Source organism: Lycium barbarum, chromosome 12 (assembly GCF_019175385.1).
Source record: "Lycium barbarum isolate Lr01 chromosome 12, ASM1917538v2, whole genome shotgun sequence".
NCBI lineage: Eukaryota > Viridiplantae > Streptophyta > Magnoliopsida > Solanales > Solanaceae > Lycium > Lycium barbarum.
This window is the reverse complement of record NC_083348.1, coordinates 102,361,553-102,384,742: the sequence shown is the minus strand read 5'-3', so window position 1 is coordinate 102,384,742 and position 23,190 is coordinate 102,361,553. Positions and strand designations below refer to the sequence as shown.

Genomic DNA, 23,190 nt, shown 5'->3' with positions numbered 1-23,190 from the left:
AATTTTGTTACCCAAGAAATGAGAATTACGTACATTATAAAACTCTCTAGTCAGTAAATCCTACCCTGTACTCGCACTTAGATTAAAATTACAAATGTTTATTTTTTAAAACAAAATATATTTAATGATACTAAATTAATTGTTATTCGGCATATCATTGGTATACGTGTGTGAACTTATTTATGTCTGAAAATTATCTTCGTCAAGCGAGTGACAATCCATTATTGATCGATCGGCCTCTTCAACTTTTGATGTGGCGGACCTATATTGCGGTTACTGGATGCTCAAGTACCTATTATTTTTTATCAGCATTCTATAATTTTATAAGTATTAAAAACTATGTAGTAGACAAAAATATGCCGAGCACCTAATCTTAAAAAGTAAATTAAACTAAAAGCAGCGGAACACCCACAATTTAAAATTTTAGGTCTGTCATTAGAAAAGACAATGCGACGCAACACTCAATAGTTATATTTATAGTTTCCTTAACATGCTATTAATACTCGATAAGAGCGGCTGGAGTATTGCCCTTGAATGTCTTGTAGTCCTTCCTCCTTTTTTTTTTTTTCTGTTATTTTTATATGAATTTAGGTAGAAATAAAGGCATGGATATTTTTCACCTTCTTACGATAAATGTAGAAATAGTTTTATTTGCTATTCGGAGAAGCATGATAATGTTAAAGGAGTATGATATGGTCAAATTATGGTATAAGAATTAAATGGTATTACCCCTACACTACGTAAGAAACATATATAGTACGTCTCCAAATAGTACAACAACAACAACCCAGTCAAATCTCACAACGTGGGGTCTGGCGAAGGTAGAGTGTACGCAAACCTTACTCCTACCAAGATAGGACGGCTGTTTCCGAAAGACCTTCGGCTCAATAAAAAAAAATTATGTTATTGATGCTGATGGTGAACGCGTCTTCCAAGCACAAGGAGGTGGCATCATTGCCTTATACTTTGACCAGTGTGTGTGAGAGTATTAGTACGAATCCGCGACTTTTGTAGGACAAAAAAAAAGTTGAATCAAACTAATACAAAAAGAAAAAAAAAACATAAATAGGTTTCACGCACTAATTTAGTGTGTGAAACGACCAAACTGCAAAAATAAAATGTTGGCTTTTCACGCACGAGCACGAAATTCGTGCGTGAATGAGGCCACCAAAAAGTCTTGCTCTTTTGACCTTTTCAGCCACTGAATTTTAACTCCCATTTCTATTTTCTCACATCATTTGTCTTCCATTAGCTGCCCACCTGCCTTCTCTTCTTCTTAAGTTCTCATTGCACTGCATCGCATGGAGTCCGGAACCAAATTGCCCCCCAAAAAATCACTTTGACCCAAAATACCCCAACAAAAAAAAGTTACAAAACTACCTTTAGCGCAGTAATTTACTGCGCTAAAGCAGTTCATGGAGACGGAGCCGTTAACTGCCTTAGCGCAGTATTTTACTGCGTTATTGAAGAATTATTTTTTTCTATAACGCAGTAAAATACTGTGTTATAGAAACAGTACCAAAAAAAAAAATTGGCCAACTTTATTTTTTGCAACACTTAGTGTTTTCTTCCATACTTTGACCAACGATTAGTCGTGTGTCAAGACTCCGAAACGTCAATATTTTATATAGAACCTGATATTTTTTTCTGCGTACAATAATGTAGGTCCAATACATCAAGGATACGTAGACGTTCGGATTGTCATTTTAGGGGTTGAAAAGCTGCCCGAAGTAAGTTTTATTTGAAAAAACTTAGTGTTTTTTTCATACTTTGACCAACGATTAGTCGTGTGTCAAGACTCCGAAACGTCAATATTTTATATAGAACCTGATATTTTTTTCTGCATACAATAATGTAGGTCCAATACATCAAGGATACGTAGACGTTCGGATCGTCATTTTAGGGGTTGAAAAGCTGCCCGAAGTAAGTTTTGTTTGAAAAAACTTAGTGTTTTTTCCATACTTTGACCAACGATTAGTCGTGTGTCAAGACTCTGAAACGTCAATATTTTATATAGAACCTGATATTTTTTCTGCGTACAACAATGTAGGCCCAATACATCAAGGATACGTAGACGTTCAGATCGTCATTTTAGGGGTTGAAAAGGTACCCGAAGTAAGTTTTGTTTGGAAACTTTAGGGTGTTTTATTTTTTAAGATTTTGATTTAAGCGTGTTATTTTTTAATCAAGACATAACTTTATTTTGAATATAAATATAATTCTAAAAAATATAGGGAGAAAAACTAGTTGTAAAGTCGTCAAACTTTAGATGGTCATAACTTTGCGCTTGGACGTCCGTTTTACGCGTTTTTTTTAACTTGCGTATTTTTTCGAGATCTATGCGGACAAATTTTTTAGAATTATCTTTATATTCAAAATAAAGTTATGTCTTGATTAAAAAATAACGCGCTTAAATCAAAATCTTAAAAAATAAAACACCCTAAAGTTTCCAAACAAAACTTACTTCGGATACCTTTTCAACCCCTAAAATGACTATCCGAACGTCTACGTATCCTTGATGTATTGGGCCTACATTATTGTACGCAGAAAAAAAATATCAGGTTCTATATAAAATATTGACGTTTCGGAGTCTTGACACACGACTAATCGTTGGTCAAAGTATGAAAAAAATACTAAGTTTTTTCAAACAAAACTTATTTCGGACACCTTTTCAACCCCTAAAATGACGATCCGAACGTCTACGTACCCTTGATGTATTGAGCCTACATTATTATACGCAGAAAAAAATATCAGGTTCTATATAAAATATTGACGTTTCAGAGTCTTGACACACGACTAATCGTTGGTCAAAGTACGAAAAAAACACTAAGTTTTTTCAAACAAAACTTACTTCAGGCACCTTTTCAACCCCTAAAATGACGATCCGAACGTTTACGTATCCTTGATGTATTGTTCCTACATTATTGTACGCAGAAAAAAAATATCAGGTTCTATATAAAATATTGACGTTTCGGAGTCTTGACACACGACTAATCGTTGGTCAAAGTATGGAAAAAAACACTAAGTGTTGCAAAAAATAAAGTTGGCCAATTTTTTTTTGGTACTGTTTCTATAACGCAGTATTTTAGTGCGTTATAGATTTTTTTTTTTTTTTTGGTACTGTTTCTATAACGCAGTATTTTACTGCGTTATAGAAAAAAAATTGCTTCTATAACGTAGTAAAATATTGCGCTAAAGCAGTTAACGGCTCCGTCTCCGTAAACTGCTTTAGCGCAGTAAATTACTGCGCTAAAGGTAGTTTTGTAATATTTTTTTTTGTTGGGATATTTTGGTTCAAAATGATTTTTTTTTAGGCATTTTGGTTCCGGACTCCATGCGATGCAGTGCAATGAGAACTTAAGAAGAAGAGAAGGCGGGTGGGCAGCTAATGGAAGACAAATGGTGTGAGAAAATAGAAATGGGAGTTGAAATTCATTGGCTGAAAAGGTCAAAAGATCAGGACTTTTTGGTGGCCTCATTCACGCACGAATTTCGTGCGTGAAAGGCCAACATTTTATTTTTGCAATTTGGTCCTTTCACACACTAAATTAGTGCGTGAAACCTACTTATGTTTTTTTTTTTTTTTTGTATTAATTTGACTTAATTTTTTTTTTTAATCCTACAAAAGTCGCGGTCTCGTATTAGTACTTTGTCTAAAAGTCTAACGCAAAGTCGGGAAGTGACAAATAAGGAATTCAAAGTTGAAATTAGAGGCTAGTTGGTCTATGGGCCCGACGAAATCAGAGATAAAATTGTCAAACTTCGATCCACTGCAAATTGGTTGTTGCACGAATTAGTATTAGACTAAGTCGGACCAGCACAATTTGGCAATGATTTTAGTGGCGCTATATAGTCTTGTCCTTCGATATTTGTGGGTATCATTTTTCCACTTTATGACTTGGTAAGTGGAGGTAAACGTAATGGAGTGACCCAATTAAGCAGTCACTCTTATTTCATATCTTTCTATCAAAAATTTTTGTGAAAATTCATGACGTATATAATATTCTTAACTTAAATATTCATAGCAATTAACGTAGCTAGCTCATTGGAGGGGGAATACATAAAGCCAATTCAAATACTAGTATTGGTTTTACGTCCACGAGGTTCACTAATATTTTGATCTTTTCCGATGAAAAAATGCGCTTTATATTCCGCTGTTTCTTTACCAATTAAAACAAAGTTGAACTCAAAAGGGGGGAGGGAGAGAGCCAAATTGTTTCTCACCGTTCCAAAAATGCCACAAGGAAGGAAGTTTTTATGGAGAAATCCAAAAGATCCAAAAAGCCATGAAGTTACAATTACAGAGACCCCAATAGCGGAACAAGATACAGCCTGTGTCAATAGAATTTCCAATCTGCCAGTTGAAATAATGCATCAAATTCTTTGCTGGGTCCCACCTAAAGATGCAGCCAGAGCTAGTGTTTTGTCCAAGAGGTGGCAAAGCATTTGGACTTCTCTCCCAGGTATTTATATGGACGAATTCCAATTTGGGGTCAAGTTATTCCTAGAATCTGGAGATATATGGCTAGATTATAAAGATGCCTTCCTAACTTACTTGGAAAAATCCTTAGACAGGTGTGAGAAGCGTGAATACAATGGTGAAGTTTGCTTGCTCTATCTTCGAATGACCTGTTGATGACTTTAATCCTTCTAGTGAACTACCGCTCAAAAAATGGATCCAATTTGCCAAAAATAAGGTTAAAACGTTACATCTTGCTCTAGAAGGGCCTCCTGATTTTTTTTGAGAATTCTGGTATTGCATTTTTCTCTTCTACCTTAGTAGTCTTATGTTTCCAGAATTGTGATATTACATCGTCATACTCTTTTATGATCCCTAGTCTAAGATCACTCTTTCTATCTGATGTCTCGATGGATGTTGATTTTGTATTTGCGGATTTCATTGCCGGGTTCCCTCGAATCGAGGAATTAATCATTGAGCCTTTTCCATATGACTTGGACACGATAGTAGTTCCAAATCCTAGCCTAATTATTTTGAAGGTGATATTTCAATCTTATAACCACGTCCTACTAGTTATAGACTCCACAAAGCTGGAATCTCTTGTATTAAATGACTTCAGACTGAGTAGATGCGAAGTACAGACCACTCCCACGACTACAGTCAAGAATTTGACATTGCAAAAAGTTCTTGTCCAAGAAAGGACATTGAGTCCTTTTATCAACAGATTCCCTCTCCTAGAGAACCTGATGATAGATGGTTGCCGCCTTGATTCTTCTTCTGAAGATGGTATTTGGCTCCGTGATTTGCAATGCATTTTGTTTCTCACCAGCATCTGGCAAACGTTGTGTGGAAGGATGATGAATATGAAATAGTAGAGGAGATAATTATAGATGCTACCAACATAAAATCTCTTGAGTACTCTGTTGGTCTCACGTCTTTTCCTGGAATAAAAGCTTCTCATGGGTTGGAATTTGTTAGACTTCATCTCAGGCCCAAAGTGCTTAATGCTCGCAGCTGGTACATTTGGTTGCGGACTATCTTGGAGTCTTTTGCTCATTCCGAGCATTTAACTTTGATCTGCCGGAGTGAACACGTAAACTATTTTCCCCCTTGTTTTCGCTGTCCAATTAATCCTACATGTGTTTACAATGTTCCTTTATTGCGTCTCATACTTCATTTCGCAAGAGTACATTTGTGTTGACATGATTTAGTTTGAATTTGGAAAAAACAAAGTTATAAAAGTATTTGTAGTTGAAGTTGATAAAGTGGTTTTGGAATCTTTGGTGTTTTGACATGAATTTTACTTGAAGAGAAAGTTGAAAGTTTTGTGAGTGGAAATTGGAATTACTTTTCATACTTGTTTTTGAAACTCCAAATTCTCTATGCAAGTTGAGGTTGAAATAATTGACCAAATTCATAACCAAACACTTGTCATTTTTTTCTAATGTTTGAAATAATATTCACGGACAAATGCCTAAAGTGCTCACAATTAGAAGATGATGAAACCTTTGATTCGTGAAGGGTAATAGCATCAAAGTGGTAGCCTGTTAGCCTTTTCCTATTCTAACTTTTATTTGTTTCAAATATTTGAGCTCTTATAAGCTGTTTTTTATTGATATAGTTTGTAGCTATGACTTGGTTTCTAATACCTTTTCAGTTGTGTTATGTTCGTCTGTTCAATTGTTTTTTTATTGATTATACTATCTTGTTTTTTAGTTGTCAGGATATTATCCTTCTTAATGAGCTAACTGAGATATTACTTCCAGCAATCAGTAAGATCGAGAATTTGGAACTTCAAAATTGATTGATCTACTGCCACTTCTCAAAATATTTTAGATGGCTTTATTTGGATTCTTCCAAGTTTGAAGACTTTGTCACTGACATTGGGTTCCATTTCAAAAATCATCGAGGTACTCTTAAACTCTACTTAATTGGCTTCTTTTACATCTCTAATTCCTATTTTTCGGCTAATTCGTGTTAGTTATGATAGTCAATTTTGGCCACGTTGGACCTTCATAACCAACAGTGCTGCTGAACATCTCACTAAGGAGAGACTAATTAGTATTATGGATTTAGCATATGATTGACATTGTAGAAGGAGACTTTTAGGTTGGAAGTATGTATTTCTCTTCTAAGTATTATTTCTGGGTCTATGAAATTAAGCGTGACAAACTTTATATTTTATTATTGTAAATGCAGTTTCACAGAGGATGATGTCGAGGTTAATTCAGCCAGAACAAAAGCTGGCCCACAAGCAGATGCTAACATAAAATGATTAGAGACTAGAGAGAATACTTCCCTTGGATTAGTGAATTTTTTTTTGTTTTGAACTCCATACTTTTGGAAGTTGAAGCAGACTTAGCTTGTAGCTAGCCAAACAGCTGATTCATGCTTAACGAATCACAAGTTCTCCCGTGCAAGAAATATGCTGTTGTTTAAAGTGCTCTTAATTAGGAGAGTTTGCTAGTTAATGTCACAATTGCGACAAATTAAATCATCATACAATATGGGCTATCATGTGGATTTGATAATAATTAAAATATGTTGGTTAAATGCAAGTACGTGGAATCAACCTCGAATATTATGCCTGCTCGTTTGATAAGAACAAAAACCGCACCGAGCAATTAAATATTCGTGCTTTAAAACCTTTGTTATTGCTATGTTAGTCTAATCTAGCACTACAGTCGTCTGTAGTTTAACTAGATGGGCACGGGCCCAACTCTTAGGCATCAACTTTACGTGTAGTTAGTGCCGGTAGGCAAATTAGTACCACAACTACGCTGCGACCCAGCTTGCTGTTCAAGATACAAATCAATATAAATTTAACTTCCTCCCTCAATCAATCCACCTAAAGCTAGTTACATGTTCTTTACAGTTTGCATTACAGGACACTGGTGCTGCTCATTGCTATTAATGTAACAGTTGATGGTCAGTGCATAATTCAATATTTATCGACTCATTAGGTAGTAAAGTAGCGATAGTTAATTTGGGAAAAAACCGAAAATGGTAGCAAAAACCTTCACACTTATGCAATGGACATCACTATATTCAAATAACATCTTCAAGTACATTTTAATTTATCATTTCAAATGAGCTGGAGCCAGGGGACCCACGTTCATCTAAGGGGTGCCGGGCGACAACCCTTGGTCGGAAATTTTTATTAAATACATATATAAATAATTTTCGAAAACGTACATTTTGTATTATATGACACCATTTGATAAAATGAAACACATGGGCTGATGGTTAGGAGTGCTGATTTTGAGCTTGAGATCAAGGGTTCGAATCTCCTTATGTGCATTTGGACAACTATTTAAGCTTTTTAAAATGAAATGAGCCTGTGAGTATCGATCATTGTCCCCTCACGGCTTAAAATGGATTAAACCTGTATAACACTGGTTGTTTAATGGTAATTAATGTTATCATAAGTAACTCACCCAATATTTTGGAAATACTACCCTTCCTTTTCACAAAAAAAAAAAAAAAAATTGTTCCTCCTTTTTTGCTAGTGTCGCTCACTATTAACTTGACATGTTAAGGTTCAGAACCTAAGATTTGCTGTAATTCTATTTATTTTTTACATAAATACATCTATGTTTGGTATCAAAAATAGCGGATACGGTTGAACCTGTGGCACTAAGACTACATCCATTATTGATTATGGTAGTCTGTTGGTCACTTCTTTAAATGTCGACACCGTTGGTCAAAAATCCTGCGTACGCCACTGGCTGGAGCTAGACATCCTCAAGTACATCTTCATTCATCATTTCATATGAGCAGGAGCTACAATCCCCTAATCTTAGCAGCCAACCTTTGCTATTCCAAAAATCACATAGCAAGGAGGTATTTTCAAGCACCTTCAATAAAAGGTAAAACGCCAATGGCTTTATTTTCAATACTGCGCTAAAACAGTTAAAAACCTTTTGGCAATGGCTTTATTTTCAATAAATCTAAACCCTAAAAATAAAAAACCTTAAACTAATGAAAACAAGTCTTCAAACAAAAATGGACGTCTATGTATATAGAACATTTAAACCTAAAGTTTACAAATAAAACTTACTTCGGGCACCTTTTCAACCCCTAAAATGACGATCCGAACGTTTACGTATCCATGATGTATTGAGCCTACATTATTGTACGCAGAAAAAAATATCAGGTTCTATATAAAATATTGACGTTTCGGAGTCTTGACACACGACTAATCATTGATCAAAGTATGGAAAAAAATCACTAAGTGTTGCAAAAAATAAAGTTGCCCAATTTTTTTTGGTACTGTTTCTATAACGCAGTATTTTACTGCGTTATAGAAAAAAAAATTAACTGCTTCTACAACGCAGTAAAATACTGCGCTAAAGCAGTTAACGGCTCTGTCTCCGTGAACTGCTTTAGCGCAATAAATTACTGCACAAAAGGTACTTTTGTCACTTTTTTTTTTTGTTAGGGTATTTTGGTTCCACATGATTTTTTTTTGGACATTTTGGTTCCGAACTCGGAGGAGGTGGGTGTATAAGACTTACATCTACCTATTTTTGTGGGATAGAGGAGTTCTTTCTAGTAGACTCTCAACTCAAGAAAAGTTATTTTTCAAAGAAATGATTCGAAAGAAATACTATAGTAAAAGGTATAATAAAAGATTTAAATAAAGAATATTAACAGTACAAATATTAAAAATAATCAAAGTAAAAGAGACAACAATAATTATAGAATCGAATCATAACATAATGTTAGCATAATATTGGCATGAAAACAGATAAATGCTTCAGGCAAGAACCGTGCGCTACCAAATAAACATTCAAAATATCCAAAAATTACAACAAACTTATTTATAAAAAAAAAAAAAAAAAAAAGGAAGAAAAATATAAAAGAGAATACGAGGAAGTGTTTGCGAGTGTCAGATCTCTTTTTCCGTGGTGAATGAATAAAGTGTAAACATGTCTATTGAGAAATAATCCCAAAAATAAGGGTCTGTTTGGTCTTTTAAGACTCTAATAATGGCATGTTTGGAAAGCCACCTGGTAATTGGAATTGGTGTAATTACTACCTACAGCCCAGTAATTACACACTATAGTAATTATGATGATTTATTTGTTTGTCATAACGTAACTACAAGCATACTATTTGGTTGTGCATATGTAATTATACAATGAGATTAGTTTAAAAATAAAAATTAATACTTGACAAATATGTGCATTTAGGTATTTAAGATACATATTGTTTCTTGAAAATATATTAATTAATAATAACATATTTGTAAATAATATTATAAAAATAATGGCATATATTTTTCAAATTGATAATGTTTTAATCTAATTAATTATAAAAATTAAAAACACACATTTTGTAATAATATCGTAGGTTGAATGTTTGACAGAAAGATTAATATTTATACATATAATGTCATAACAGTATTCAAATGTTTGACAAAAATAATAATAATATATCAATTGTAAGTGGAAATTGAACAACATGCAATGCAAAACAACAAACGAATAGTACTAAATCAAATAAATTGAAATCGAAAATATAACATAAATTCAAAATCCAAGAAAAAAAAAAGTTTAATATGATAACATAAAATAAGTTTCAAAATAACTTAAGTAAATATAATTCAAAAGAACGTGAAAACATATAAGTGTCTATAACCTCATTCAATAAAGGAATTCTACTTTGATAATATATCACTCGTTATATGTCAAGTTTATTAATGACTCATTCTTTTTAATATTAGGAAGTGTAGTTTCAAACTAGAATAATAACGATGAAGAATGTATATCTCGGCTCACGACTGATGTCCACGATTTGGACCTTGGAAGTCCAATCTGACGTGTCGGTTGTTATTTGATCAATGTTTAATCTTGGTGCCATGTGTCTGCCAAATGTATATCTTTACAATAGTACTTTCAGGAAAAGTTATACAAATAATTAATATCGCATGTCTTCTAAGAGAGATATACCAATAGAGTTCTTATTTTTCAATGTGATAAGGTAAGAAGTGCTGAGTAGAAAAAAAAAAAAGGAAACTTTCAAATATCTAACTAAACACTATATTAATGTCTAAGGTTTTCCTTTTTGTAACTGCAAGAAGAATTTTAGACCAATTCCACCATAAAAGAATCCATCAGCCCTAAAAAGATCATGCTCCAGCACATTCAAAATCATAAACTGCTGTACATTTTAAACATGCGTGTTTCTATATTTTAGAAGTGAATCTATATAAATATAGATATGCAGCCATATAAGAAATCTACACCTAAAGAAAGTTCACCTAATTTTCATTATCAACAGATCAGTGAAACAAACAAATAAAAAGTGGAAACGGACCCATCAAAAATAAGCAAATAGAACCCGGGGGCAAAGGCAAGCAAAATAAGAAGGGGAAAAATCAATTTTCAGACATCTATGAGTAAGCCCAGCCAAATTAGGAACATGCAAGTACAAAATTCTACAATAAACTACCAAATCACCAGGAAACCTATCATATACCCATCAAAAGTAATGGAATAATATACCAACAAAGAAAACAGAGATTTTTTTTTATCACAATCAGTTAAATTAGTCAAAAAAAAGGTTGCAATATAAGCTAATGACATCAAATTAATAGATTGAATTTAAAAGGAGTGCCATTTAATACAAGCAAGGAAAATTTTACTATCAATATATTCAGAAAAATCTTGACCAAAGAAAAAAAAAACGAATTTCTCAAACTGGTGTTGCCTTTTGTTTTTCTTCATAAAATTAAAAAATTGAAAGAAACTCAAAATTACTATGAATCTCAAATCGTAGAAAATCAGCATAATAGCCAAATTAGGAACATGCAAGTACAAAATTCTACAATAAACTACTAAACTACCAGAAAACTTGTCACATATCATCATATACCCATCAAAAGTAATGAAATAAAATATCCAACAAAAGAAAAGAAATTTTTTTATCATCGCAATCAGTAGAAGCATCAAAAAAATTCAAAAAGCGTACCAAGAGACTTAGCAGAAAAGCACTTATAGATGGAAGCACTAAGACTTGAGTGCTTGTTAATTTTGTTTGAGTAGAGACTCGATATATGGCCAATATAACACCAAAATGGAATAGCTGAAACTGGAATACACGTGGTCTGTTGCAAAAATAAGGAGATCCACGTGTTAGCCCATCAAATAGACACATTAATACACTGACATTAGTTATGCTGGCGTTGATAAACTAATTTATCTTTATTATATACGAATAATTTGATAAATTTTACATTGCATTATTAATTTCTTAATATGAGTATTTTTTACAAAGAATATTAGTTATGTATAAGCTGAAAAGGACTATCAAACAAGTTATTAATAATACATAAAGCTAATGCATATATTTTTTTTTAATGCCTCCTGCCAAATGCCTCCTAACTGTGTTGAACAGAGCTTCCAGCCTTACAGTTATGGATGAATGTGGAGGAGATCAGCTATCATGAGCACTCGTCCATACGTTCATAGATTTGATTGTCTACACAAATATAATTAAAGTTGATTATCAAGTCTCTTCCTCTTCCAAAAAAATAAATATGTAGAGAAATGGTGCTAGCTGGCTGATTGGACCGGGAAAATATAAAGCCAATTGAAATATTGGTTTTACGTCCACGAGGAATTCACTGATGTTTTGACCTTTTCTGATGACATGACACCTCCTTTATATTCCTTTGCTTCTTTCCTTGTTTACAAAGCAAATTTGAACTGAGTACAGGAAAAGCTTTTCTTTTCATCTCAGCCAAATCTGTTATTTATATGTGTTGAAGAGAGTATTTTAATAAAATCAATTTCTGTTTTAAGAACAACAACAACAGCCCAGTGAAATCCCACATTTTGGGGTCTGGGGAGGGTATAATGTACGCAAACCTTACTCCTACCAAGGTAGGATGGTTGTTTCCGAGAGACCCTCGGCTCAATAGAAGCATAAAAAGGGGGTCAGATAAGGTTAAAAGATTTAAAACGATATTGCAATGAAATAATGCAAGCGACACAGTAAAACAGGATAATCAAGGAATTCAAAGCGATATGGAAATGCAAATCACGAAAGCGGCACAGATAAAATAGAGTAATGAAAGTACAGAAAGTAGCAAATAATAACATAAATCAAAGCACAAGAAATTATAATGCGCTAATGCGCCTACTAATAAGGAAAGATAACGAGACTTATATACTAGCCTTCTACCCTAATGTGGGTCCTCCACACCTTCCTATCTAAGGTCATGTCCTCGGTAAGCTGTAACTGCGTCATGTCTTGTCTAATCACCTCTCCCCAATATTTCTTTGGCCTACCCCTACCTCTTCTGAAACCATCTATGTAGTAAGAACGTATAATAGAAAATGTTAAGGACAGATTTTTTTTTATAGTATATAGCAAAATTGAGGCAGAGCTTCGGAATATATAGCCACAGTTTGGGAAGATATGCCTATTAGTAACAGGTAGTGTCTGTTCGGTAATGTTACCGTTTGAGAAAATCAATTACCGCAAATTTTTAATTTAAATTATCGCGCGAAAATATTAGAATTTAGGAAAATAAATAATGGCATTTAAGAAAATAAATTTGGTCCAAAAAAATTATCAATCAAATCATTTGACCGAATCCAAAGCCGAGCCGAGAGACAATGACAGCGCGAGGAGAGGTCCTCTTCTTAACCCTTTATGAGCTAGAAGATGTGCTTCTAAATATAAGCACAAACATATTGCTTTCCACCATCAATGTGGGAGAATGCTCATTTGAAAAAGTTATATTTCTAAAATTTCACTTCTCTCTAATTTTATTTCCCTCTATTTTTCAATTCACATTTCACCTTTAAAGCTCACCGCTTGCTGACTTTAAATCCCAATAAAATCATCTCCCTTTCGTTCCAAAAATGTCACAAACAAGAAGGTTTGTGTGGGTAACTCCAAAAGATCCAAACAACCATGAAATTTACAATTGCAGAGACTACATTAGGAGGACAAGATATTGCCTGTAGTGTCGATAGAATTTCAAACTTGCCACTTGACTTAATCCATCAAATTCTTTGATTGAGAAAGTATATTTAGCAAGGACGATAAATATTTTGAGATAGAGGAGTATTTTTTTATATTAGACATTTTTTATTTAAAATTATATAATTTTATTAAATTTTATCATTAAAAATTAAATTAAGATACCTAAAATGAAATAAATATTTTTTATCAAACAAGCTAAAAAGAAAAAATAATACACGTGGAGACGGAGGTAGTAGTATAAAAAAGAAAAAGGAAATAAAAATCCCCAAAAAGAACAAAAGAAAAGCCCCAAAAGCTGGATCTTTTGAGAGGGGTGGGTGCATGGCTATTAGTCAAGGAAAAAAGAAAAAGGGGTGCTGAGTCAGATTAAAAAGTGGTTAACTTTATTGAGAGAATCAAGAAAGAGAAAGAGAGGAAAGTGAAGATCTCTGGCCACACAGTCGGTATATTTCTACAAGAGAGGTTCGGAGGAGGAGGTGGAGTCCGGAACCAAAATGCTCCAAAAAAAAATCATATGGAACTAAAATGTCCCAATAAAAAAAAATGTTTAAAAGTATTTTTAGCGCAGTAATTTACTGCATTAAAGCAGTTCATGGAGACGGAGCCGTTAACTGCTTTAGCGTAGTATTTTACTGCGTTATAGAAGCAGTTAAAAAAAAAAATCTATAACGCAGTAAAATACTGCGTCATAGAAACAGTACCAAAAAAAAAATTACCAACTTTATTTTTTGCAACACTTAGTGTTTTTTTCCATACTTTGATCAATGATTAGTCGTGTGTTAAGACTTTGAAACGTTAATATTTTATATAGAACCTGATATTTTTTTCTGCGTACAATAATGTAGGCTCAATACATCAAGGATACGTAAACGTTCGTATCGTCATTTTAGGGGTTGAAAAGGTGTCCGAAGTAAGTTTTGTTTGTAAACTTTAGGTTTAAGTGTTCTATATACATAGAGGTCCATCTTTGTTTGAAGACTTGTTGTCATTAGCTTAAAGTTTTTTATTTTAGGGTTTAGATTTAAGTGTGTTATTTTTTAAAGCATAACTATATTTCGAATATACGCCGTTTTTTGCGCTCGGCTGTCCGATTTGCGCGATTTTTTTTTGTAACATATTCGAAATAAAATTACGCATTAAAAAATAACACACTTAAGGAACACTTAGTATTTTTTTCCATAAAAAGATCGCAACATCTTATTTTAATAAATCTTTTCTTTGCAGCACTTAGTGTTTTTTCCATACTTTGACCAACGATTAGTCGTGTGTCAAGAATTCAAAACGTCAATATTTTATATAGAACCTGATATTTTTTTTTTTGCGTACTATAATGTAGGCTCAATACATCAAGGATACGTAAACGTTCGGATCGTCGTTTTAGGGGTTGAAAAGGTACCCGAAGTAAGTTTTGTTTAAGGTTTAAGTGTTTTATTTTTTAAGGTTTTGATTTAAGCGTGTTATTTTTTAATCACGACATAACTTTATTTTGAATATAAATATAATTCTAAAAAATATAGGGAGAAAAACTATTTGTAAAGTGGTCAAACTTTAGATGGTCATAACTTTGTGCTCGGACGTCCGTTTTACCAGTTTTTTTTTTTAACTTGCGTATTTTTTCGAGATCTATGCGGACAAACTGCCACAAAGCAATTTGGCTGAGCCGATTTTTTTTTTAAAAAATACCTTTTATCCCATTCAATTTTAATTTTCTCCCAAATTAGCGTGAAATTTTCAGTTTTATTTATTTTTAAGATGATGATACGCAATAGATTTCAACGTAAAAATCTCGGGGTAATGTAGCTGTGAATGTCAATTTCACTTCTGCGGTTTTAATTTTTGAAAATAAAGCTGACTAATTTTCTCGACATATAAAGTTGACTAAAATAACCTTACAATCAAACACTAAGTTTTTTCAAACAAAACTTACTTCAGCACCTTTTCAACCCCTAAAATGACGATCCGAACGTATACGTATCCTTGATGTATTGAGCCTACATTATTGTACGCAGAAAAAAATATCAGGTTCTATATAAAATATTGACGTTTCGGAGTCTTGACACACGACTAATCATTGGTCAAAGTATACAAAAACACACTAAGTGTTGCAAAAAATAAAGTTGGTAAATTACCGCTGCGAGCTCTAGATCGTGGGTAGGATAATTCTTCTCATGCTTCTTGAGCTGCCGGGAAGCATACGCTATAACTCTGCCATGCTGCATCAATACACAGCCCAACCCCATGCCAGAAGCGTCACAATAAATAGCATACCCGTCCGGTCCCTCTGGAAGAGTCAGAACTGGAGCTGTAGTCAGCTTCTCCTTCAGCAACTGGAAGCTCCGTTCACAAGCGTCAGACCACAGGAACTTAGCTCCCTTCTGAGTCAGCCTTGTCAAAGGCGCTGAAATCGAAGCAAACTTCTCCACAAATCTCCTGTAATAGCCTGCTAACCCCAGGAAACTGCGTACCTCTGTGGGCGTCGTAGGTCTGGGCCAATTCTTCATGGCCTCAATCTTCTGTGTGTCCACCCGGACACCATCAGCTGCAATAACATGCCCCAAGAAAGCCACTGAAGACAGCCAGAATTCACACTTAGAAAATTTCGCATATAATTTCTTATGCCGGAGTACCCCTAATACCGATCTCAGATGATCTGCGTGCTCCGCCTCAGACCGAGAATAAACCAGGATATCATCAATGAATACAATTACAAACATATCCAAGAATGGCCTGAATACCCGGTTCATCAAATCCATGAATACTGCGGGGGCATTAGTAAGCCCAAAAGACATAACCCTGAACTCGTAATGCCCATATCGGGTCCGGAAAGCTGTCTTAGGGATATCGGCCTCTCGTACTCGCACCTGGTGGTAACTGGATCGAAGATCTATCTTCGAAAAACACTTAGCGCCCTGCAGCTGATCAAACAAATCATCAATCCTGGGGAGGGGGTATTTATTCTTTATAGTTACCTTATTCAGCTGCCGATAATCAATACACATACGCAGCGACCCGTCCTTCTTACGCACAAATAATACCGGGGCTCCCCAAGGCGAAGTACTGGGTCTGATGAAGCCCTTATCCAACAAATCTTTCAGCTGCTCCTTCAACTCCTTTAATTCTGCAGGCGCCATTCTATACGGAGGAATAGAGATAGGCTGAGTGTCTGGGAGTAAATCAATAGAGAAATCTATCTCCCGCTCTGGAGGAAGACCTGGAAGCTCGTCGGGGAAAACATCTGGAAACTCATTAACCACGGGGACTGACTGAAGTGTCGGCGTCTCTGCGTCCAAGTCTTGCACCCGTACCAGATGATAGATATAACCCTTTCTAATCATTTTCTTTGCCTTAAGGTATGAAATAAACTTACCTTTCGGCGATGCTGTATTTCCAGCCCAATCTAAAACTGGCTCCCCGGGAAACTGGAAGCGAATCACCTTATTCTGGCAGTCAACATTAGCATAACAGGAAGCTAGCCAGTCCATACCCATAATAACATCAAATTCAGTCATATCTAACTCTACCAGATCTGCCTTAGTATCACGGCCACATACAATCACAGAACAGTCTTTATAAACCTGTTTCGCTACAATAAAGTCCCCTATCGGTGTGGCTACCTCAAATGGCTCTATAGGTTCAGACATAATACCAATTCTACCGGCAACAAGAGGTGAAATATATGATAAAGTTGAACCTGGATCAATTAATGCATACACAGACCGAGAGAAGACCAATAAAGTACCTGTAACGACATTAGGAGATGCCTCCTGATCCTGGCGGCTGGCCAAAGCATAAATACGGTTCGAAGGACCGCTAATACCAGAAGCTCCACCACGGCCTCTGCCGCGACCCGCTGGTGCCGAAATACCCTGCCCCGTAGGGCGCATAGCCACTGACGAAGATGAAGACCCAGCAGCTGATCCGGTAGGCTGCGCTGCACCACCCGAACTACCCTTATACGGGCAATCTCTCACAGAATGGCCCTGACGGCCACAAGAAAAGCATGCACCGGTGGCTCTGTAGCACTCTCCTGTATGGTATATGCCGCAAAAAGAACACTGAACCCTGGGTGGCCTCATCTGACCAGAACCCTTATCTGTCCGCGAACCTGAAGCCCTGGAGCTCTGGCCTGCTCCTGAATACCCTGGGCTATCGAATCTGCGACCTGCAGGCTGGGGAGGCGCGTTCTGCGCCGGCTGAGATGAAAATCTGCTAGGCTGCTGCGGCTGTCTGCCCCGAAAGTCTCCAGATGACCTGGCCCTCTTGGGCTGTCTCCGATCCTGGCCCCTGTCAGGCTGGTGTCCTCCTCTGCCCCGATCCTCCATGCCCTGGGCATGGGCCTGGATACGGGCAATGTCCATACCGGGCTGAGCAGCCAATACTAAGCAGCTATCAACAAAATACCGATCCAGCCCCATAATATATCTATGCATCCGGTCCGCCATAGTAGCCACCACAGTAGGTGCATATCGGGCCAAGGAATCAAACTCCAAACTATAGTCCCGAATACTGCGACCCTTCTGCCTCAATAATAAGAATCTATCAGATCTGGCTCGTCGCAACTCTGGGGGCAGAAAGTGTCCAAGAAATGCCTGAGAAAAATCGCCCCAAACTGCTGGAGGAGCGCCGTCCCCCCTGGATAGCCCCCATGACTCGTACCAGTTTGCCGCCACATCATATAACCGGTACGAAGCTAACGCGACTGACTCTGTCTCGGAAGCATTAATCAAATCTAGAGTGCGTCGCATCTTCCTAATAAACTCCTCAGGATCCTCCTCGGGCTTTGTCCCGAAGAACTCTGGAGGGTTACAAGTCAAAAACTCACGGGCTCTCGAACTATCACGCCTGACTGCCCGGTCACCTCCCAGTCCATGCCCCTGAACCTGCCCTGCCACAAGTCTAGTCAGCAACTGGACTGCCTCCCTCATAGACTGATCCTCAGTGCCTGGCCGTGGAGCTGGAGGCTCAGGTACTGGAACTGCAGGAGCTGGCAGTGGAGCCGTCCCCCGATCTGCAGCTACGGCTGCCCCAATCTCCTCCACAAGTGGCGGTGTAGAAGAACCCTCTGTCTGGGGCAAAGTCTCCGGAGCAATATATACCTGGGCCCTGGTAGTCCTCTGGACCCGGCTAGTCTCTCCTACGGCAACTGACTTGGCCTTTTGGGCCGCTGTCGCTTTTTTTGGAGGCATATCTGCAAATATAGCCACTCGTTAGGAAGGGGTCATCCTGATAACACAGCTCTATCGCACGATCTAAGACAGAAAGAAGGGTAGTATCCTAAATGCCCTGTAGCCTCCTGTTTGTAGGTGTGGTGCACAACACACCGATAAACAAGACTCTACTAGACACGGTCTGTGGACATTCCGAGGACGAACCGCTCTGATACCACTTTTGTCACGACCCAACCCCGTGGGCCGCGACCAGTGCCCGAGCTGGGCACCTATACGTACCCGATACCCCAAATTAGCATATTAACAGAATAATAATATAATAATAATATTAGTGGTCGCTACAGAATTTAGCAGAAAAGCAGACTTGGCACACACAGACCGATAAGGCCATCACAGAACAGAATATCCCAAACATATGTACAGAACCCACACAGATGTATCCACAGACCTCTACAGAACATATCATAATCATAAGACGGGACAGGGCCCCGTCATACCCTGAACAAAGTGCATATCCAGATAGCAGTGACAGACTGTACCAAAAGATGGGCTCTGTAGAAGAGAGCGCCCCAAATAGCAGAAATAGGATCCTAAACGTGTGGATCAGCGAACCTGTCGTCAGTACCTGCGCGGCATGAAAACGCAGCCCCCGAAGAAAGGGGGTCAGTACGAAATATGTACTGAATATGTAAAGCGGAATCACAGAAGTCAAATCATAATGGTTACAGAAAATGAGTACAGAATCCAGAGTGTCAAATGCATATTTCCAAAACAGACAGAATGCGTACAGAAACATATGTCATATCATATCATATCCGGTCCCTGACACGGGACTCGGCAGACAGAATGTGGCCACCCTCCCGACGCTGGTGCCACTATACAGAGGAATCAGAAAAGGGGCGTGGCCCCGTATCATATAATGTCATATCAAAATGGCCATACAGATCAGATCATAATAGGCGGACATGGCACATCATACTCCACAGACCCATGTACGCGTATACCTGCCCCCTCACATCGGGACGCGACGAACAATGCAGAGAATTACGCTTGACAACATATCCTGGCCCGGGCTCAGTGTGGGAAACATTGGGACATCCACGAATAGAGTAGTGAGAGACTAATGCAATTTAAAAATATAATAAATGTTTGCAAAGACTCGATGAAGCGTATCAAAGACAAACAAATCCAATGGGGTCGGACGGAATCATAATAAATGTATTTCGGATATCATAATAAATTACAGAAGTATAACTTTCCCGAAGTCATTCCGAGTGTCAAATAATTTATAATATTTAACAGAATATTTAAAATAATATTCGTTAAGCGATTAGTAGGGTAATTAAAACATTTCTTTCAAAAATCGCTTAAAAAAGGAAGCTTTAACACATTAGGGGCAAAACCGTAAATAGCGGGCCCGCCTTGGGACAAACAAGGCGGCGGGCTCAAATTGTGCCCTCTAAGCATATAGTATCACCTAAAAAGGTTATACAAACATTCTATGACTTTCTGAATAATTTAGAGCAAAATTGCATAATTTCAGAAAAAGCGTATCAAAATGGTTCAATTCTACTGAAGGAAAAACTGAAATTTTGTCTTGCGGATTCCGAGGGCCAAGAGGTCCTTCGAGGCCTGGATCCGACCCTAACACACTAGGGGCATGCCAAGGGAAGAATTGGGGTTGCTTTACATACCTTTCGCGCTCCTTAAGCCTTTCCAAACTCACTTCCCGTTTCGTCGAAAAACTGGAATTGGTCAAGTTTACCAATTGTGAATTATTAATGCCATTATTTCAACTTTAAGCATATTTGGCTACCGAAATTTCGGCAGCACTTCCCCTATACATATGACACCCCGAGAATTCAACTCGGCTATAAATCATCAACAACAACCCAAACGACAACAACAATATCAACAATGAACATTAAAAACACAAATATCCTTCAACTAGTCATTTTTCTCACAAGTTGACATAATCTTCAATTCAACCCAACTTTCAACTAAGATCAATAATTTCATATTCAACAACCATCATGATCATGACCATATAGTTCTAGAAACATTTCATATCGTTTTCCTTAAGATATACACTCGATATACATGATATACAATCTTCCGCCAAAATCATAACTTATGCAACACATCAAATCTTTGGCATACAACTTCATAACAAGTTTCCAACTTCCAAATTCATCAATGGTCATCACAACTAACAACCAAACAACTTCATTTCCTTAATGTCGGAAAAACCATACTAAAACGACATAAGTTTCTACATTCCAATTCAATACAAACTTATATCATTCTAACTTCATTCACATATCAAGCATTACAACAACACTCCAATACTCTAAACAAACTTAATCCATTTCATTCCCAAGTCAAATATACCACACGGCCATATGCTATTTTTCTCCATTCAATCAAATTTATTCCACTTTCATTCTCAACATAAATTCCATCACATTCACAACTAGAATACAACATGAATTCTATACATTTTTGGCTATACAATATACAAATACACATGGCTACACATATGTACCACACACCCACTTTGCAAACTTCCATTTCTCCATACAATCAACACATTTCTATATACTACAACCCAAACAAAACTCCATAACACAAGAATAAAGGATAAATTCTTACATTTTCCTCTAGTCTTCTTTACTTGAATTTGTGATCACTTTGGTGAACCAAGGCCTCCTTTCTCCAAACCAACTACACCAAGTTGAAGAGGGGACTCAACTTAGTAAGGAAACCACAAAATACAAATTTTTAACACAAGATTTTTGGTGGTGAATTTTTCACACCAAACCCGAAATGCCTTCTTTTTTTTGCTCTTGTTTTGCTCTTCTTTCTCTTCTAAGTCTCTTGAACCTTCTAAGGGATAGTGATCCCTTTATAATTAATTAGCACATGGAAATATTCATTAAAGCCATGGGTTGGGCCTCACTTGGCCGGCCACCCCTTAAACATTGGGCCTAAATTTTTTTTTTTTTGGGCCAACTCGGTTGGTCCCGAGTTGGGCCTAGCCCACTGACATTTCGACCTTAAAACGTTCATAACTCCTTGTACCGACGTCACCTGGGAACCCACGACCTATGGATTGAAAGCTAATTCAATTATCTACAACTTCTATTTCAAGGTTTCGAAATTCCAAACTTACAATACAGTTTTTGCCCCCCAAAGTCAGGTCACCCGAAAACGTTTTCTTAAAAATATTCGTTTGGAGGGTTTCCACTTTGATTTGGTCCAAAGGTACTTCATGAGTTGTGTTTAACTTTACATATGTGATTCATATGACTTTTCAGATGTTCCAAAAAAAATCTCGGTATGTGGGCCCCACCCCAGCAGATGCTCCGAGGTTCAAAAATACGGGATATAACAGAAAGTTCACCTAATTTTCATTATCAACAGATCAGTGAAACAAACAAATAAAAAGTGGAAACGGACCCATCAAAAATAAGCAAATAGAACCCGGGGGCAAAGGCAAGCAAAATAAGAAGGGGAAAAATCAATTTTCAGACATCTATGAGTAAGCCCAGCCAAATTAGGAACATGCAAGTACAAAATTCTACAATAAACTACCAAATCACCAGGAAACCTATCATATACTCATCAAAAGTAGTGGAATAATATACCAACAAAGAAAACAGAGATTTTTTTTTATCACAATCAGTTAAATTAGTCAAAAAAAAGGTTGCAATATAAGCTAATGACATCAAATTAATAGATTGAATTTAAAAGGAGTGCCATTTAATACAAGCAAGGAAAATTTTACTATCAATATATTCAGAAAAATCTTGACCAAAGAAAAAAAAAAACGAATTTCTCAAACTGGTGTTGCCTTTTGTTTTTCTTCATAAAATTAAAAAATTGAAAGAAACTCAAAATTACTATGAATCTCAAATTGTAGAAAATCAGCATAATAGCCAAATTAGGAACATGCAAGTACAAAATTCTACAATAAACTACTAAACTACCAGAAAACTTGTCACATATCATCATATACCCATCAAAAGTAATGAAATAAAATATCCAACAAAAGAAAAGAAATTTTTTTATCATCGCAATCAGTAGAAGCATCGAAAAAATTCAAAAAGCGTACCAAGAGACTTAGCAGAAAAGCACTTATAGAATGAGATGGAAGCACTAAGACTTGAGTGCTTGTTAATTTTGTTTGAGTAGAGACTCGATATATGGCCAATATAACACCAAAATGGAATAGCTGAAACTGGAATACACGTGGTCTGTTGCAAAAATAAGGAGATCCACGTGTTAGCCCATCAAATAGACACATTAATACACTGACATTAGTTATGCTGGCGTTGATAAACTAATTTATCTTTATTATATACGGATAATTTGATAAATTTTATATTGCATTATTAATTTCTTAATATGAGTATTTTTTACAAAGAATATTAGTTATGTATAAGCTGAAAAAGACTATCAAACAAGTTATTAATAATACATAAAGCTAATGCATATATTTTTTTTTAATGCCTCCTGCCAAATGCCTCCTAACTGTGTTGAACAGAGCTTCCAGCCTTACAG

At 36.4% G+C, this 23,190-nt stretch overlaps 1 protein-coding gene and 1 long non-coding RNA gene across 7 annotated transcripts; one reads left to right on the top strand and one right to left on the bottom strand.

Moving 5' to 3' along the window:
* Positions 1–4,058: 4,058 nt before the first annotated feature.
* Positions 4,059–6,960, top strand: LOC132622572 (uncharacterized). Its single transcript, XR_009575936.1, has 3 exons — positions 4,059–5,552; positions 6,176–6,369; positions 6,659–6,960. It is a non-coding gene; the product is annotated as an uncharacterized LOC132622572 (long non-coding RNA).
* A 564-nt stretch (positions 6,961–7,524) lies between these two features.
* LOC132623701 (uncharacterized) lies at positions 7,525–22,912 on the bottom strand. Of its 6 annotated transcripts, XM_060338491.1 has the most exons (6): positions 22,742–22,912; positions 21,280–21,351; positions 20,322–20,372; positions 19,167–19,252; positions 15,589–18,647; positions 15,095–15,450 (listed from the first exon to the last, which is right to left on the bottom strand). In XM_060338491.1, the coding sequence occupies exons 5-6, from the start codon at positions 18,643–18,645 to the stop codon at positions 15,406–15,408; spliced, it is 3,102 nt and encodes a 1,033-aa protein (XP_060194474.1). In that variant the 5' UTR covers positions 18,646–18,647; positions 19,167–19,252; positions 20,322–20,372; positions 21,280–21,351; positions 22,742–22,912; the 3' UTR covers positions 15,095–15,405. The 6 variants fall into 6 exon arrangements, 3 of the variants coding, with proteins under 3 accessions (XP_060194474.1, XP_060194472.1, XP_060194473.1); XM_060338489.1 differs by lacking the exon at positions 15,095–15,450 and having other exon boundaries at positions 15,457–18,647; positions 22,742–22,911; XR_009576338.1 differs by lacking the exons at positions 15,095–15,450; positions 15,589–18,647; positions 19,167–19,252; positions 20,322–20,372; positions 21,280–21,351 and adding exons at positions 7,588–8,316; positions 8,520–8,584 and having other exon boundaries at positions 22,742–22,890.
* Positions 22,913–23,190: the final 278 nt, after the last annotated feature.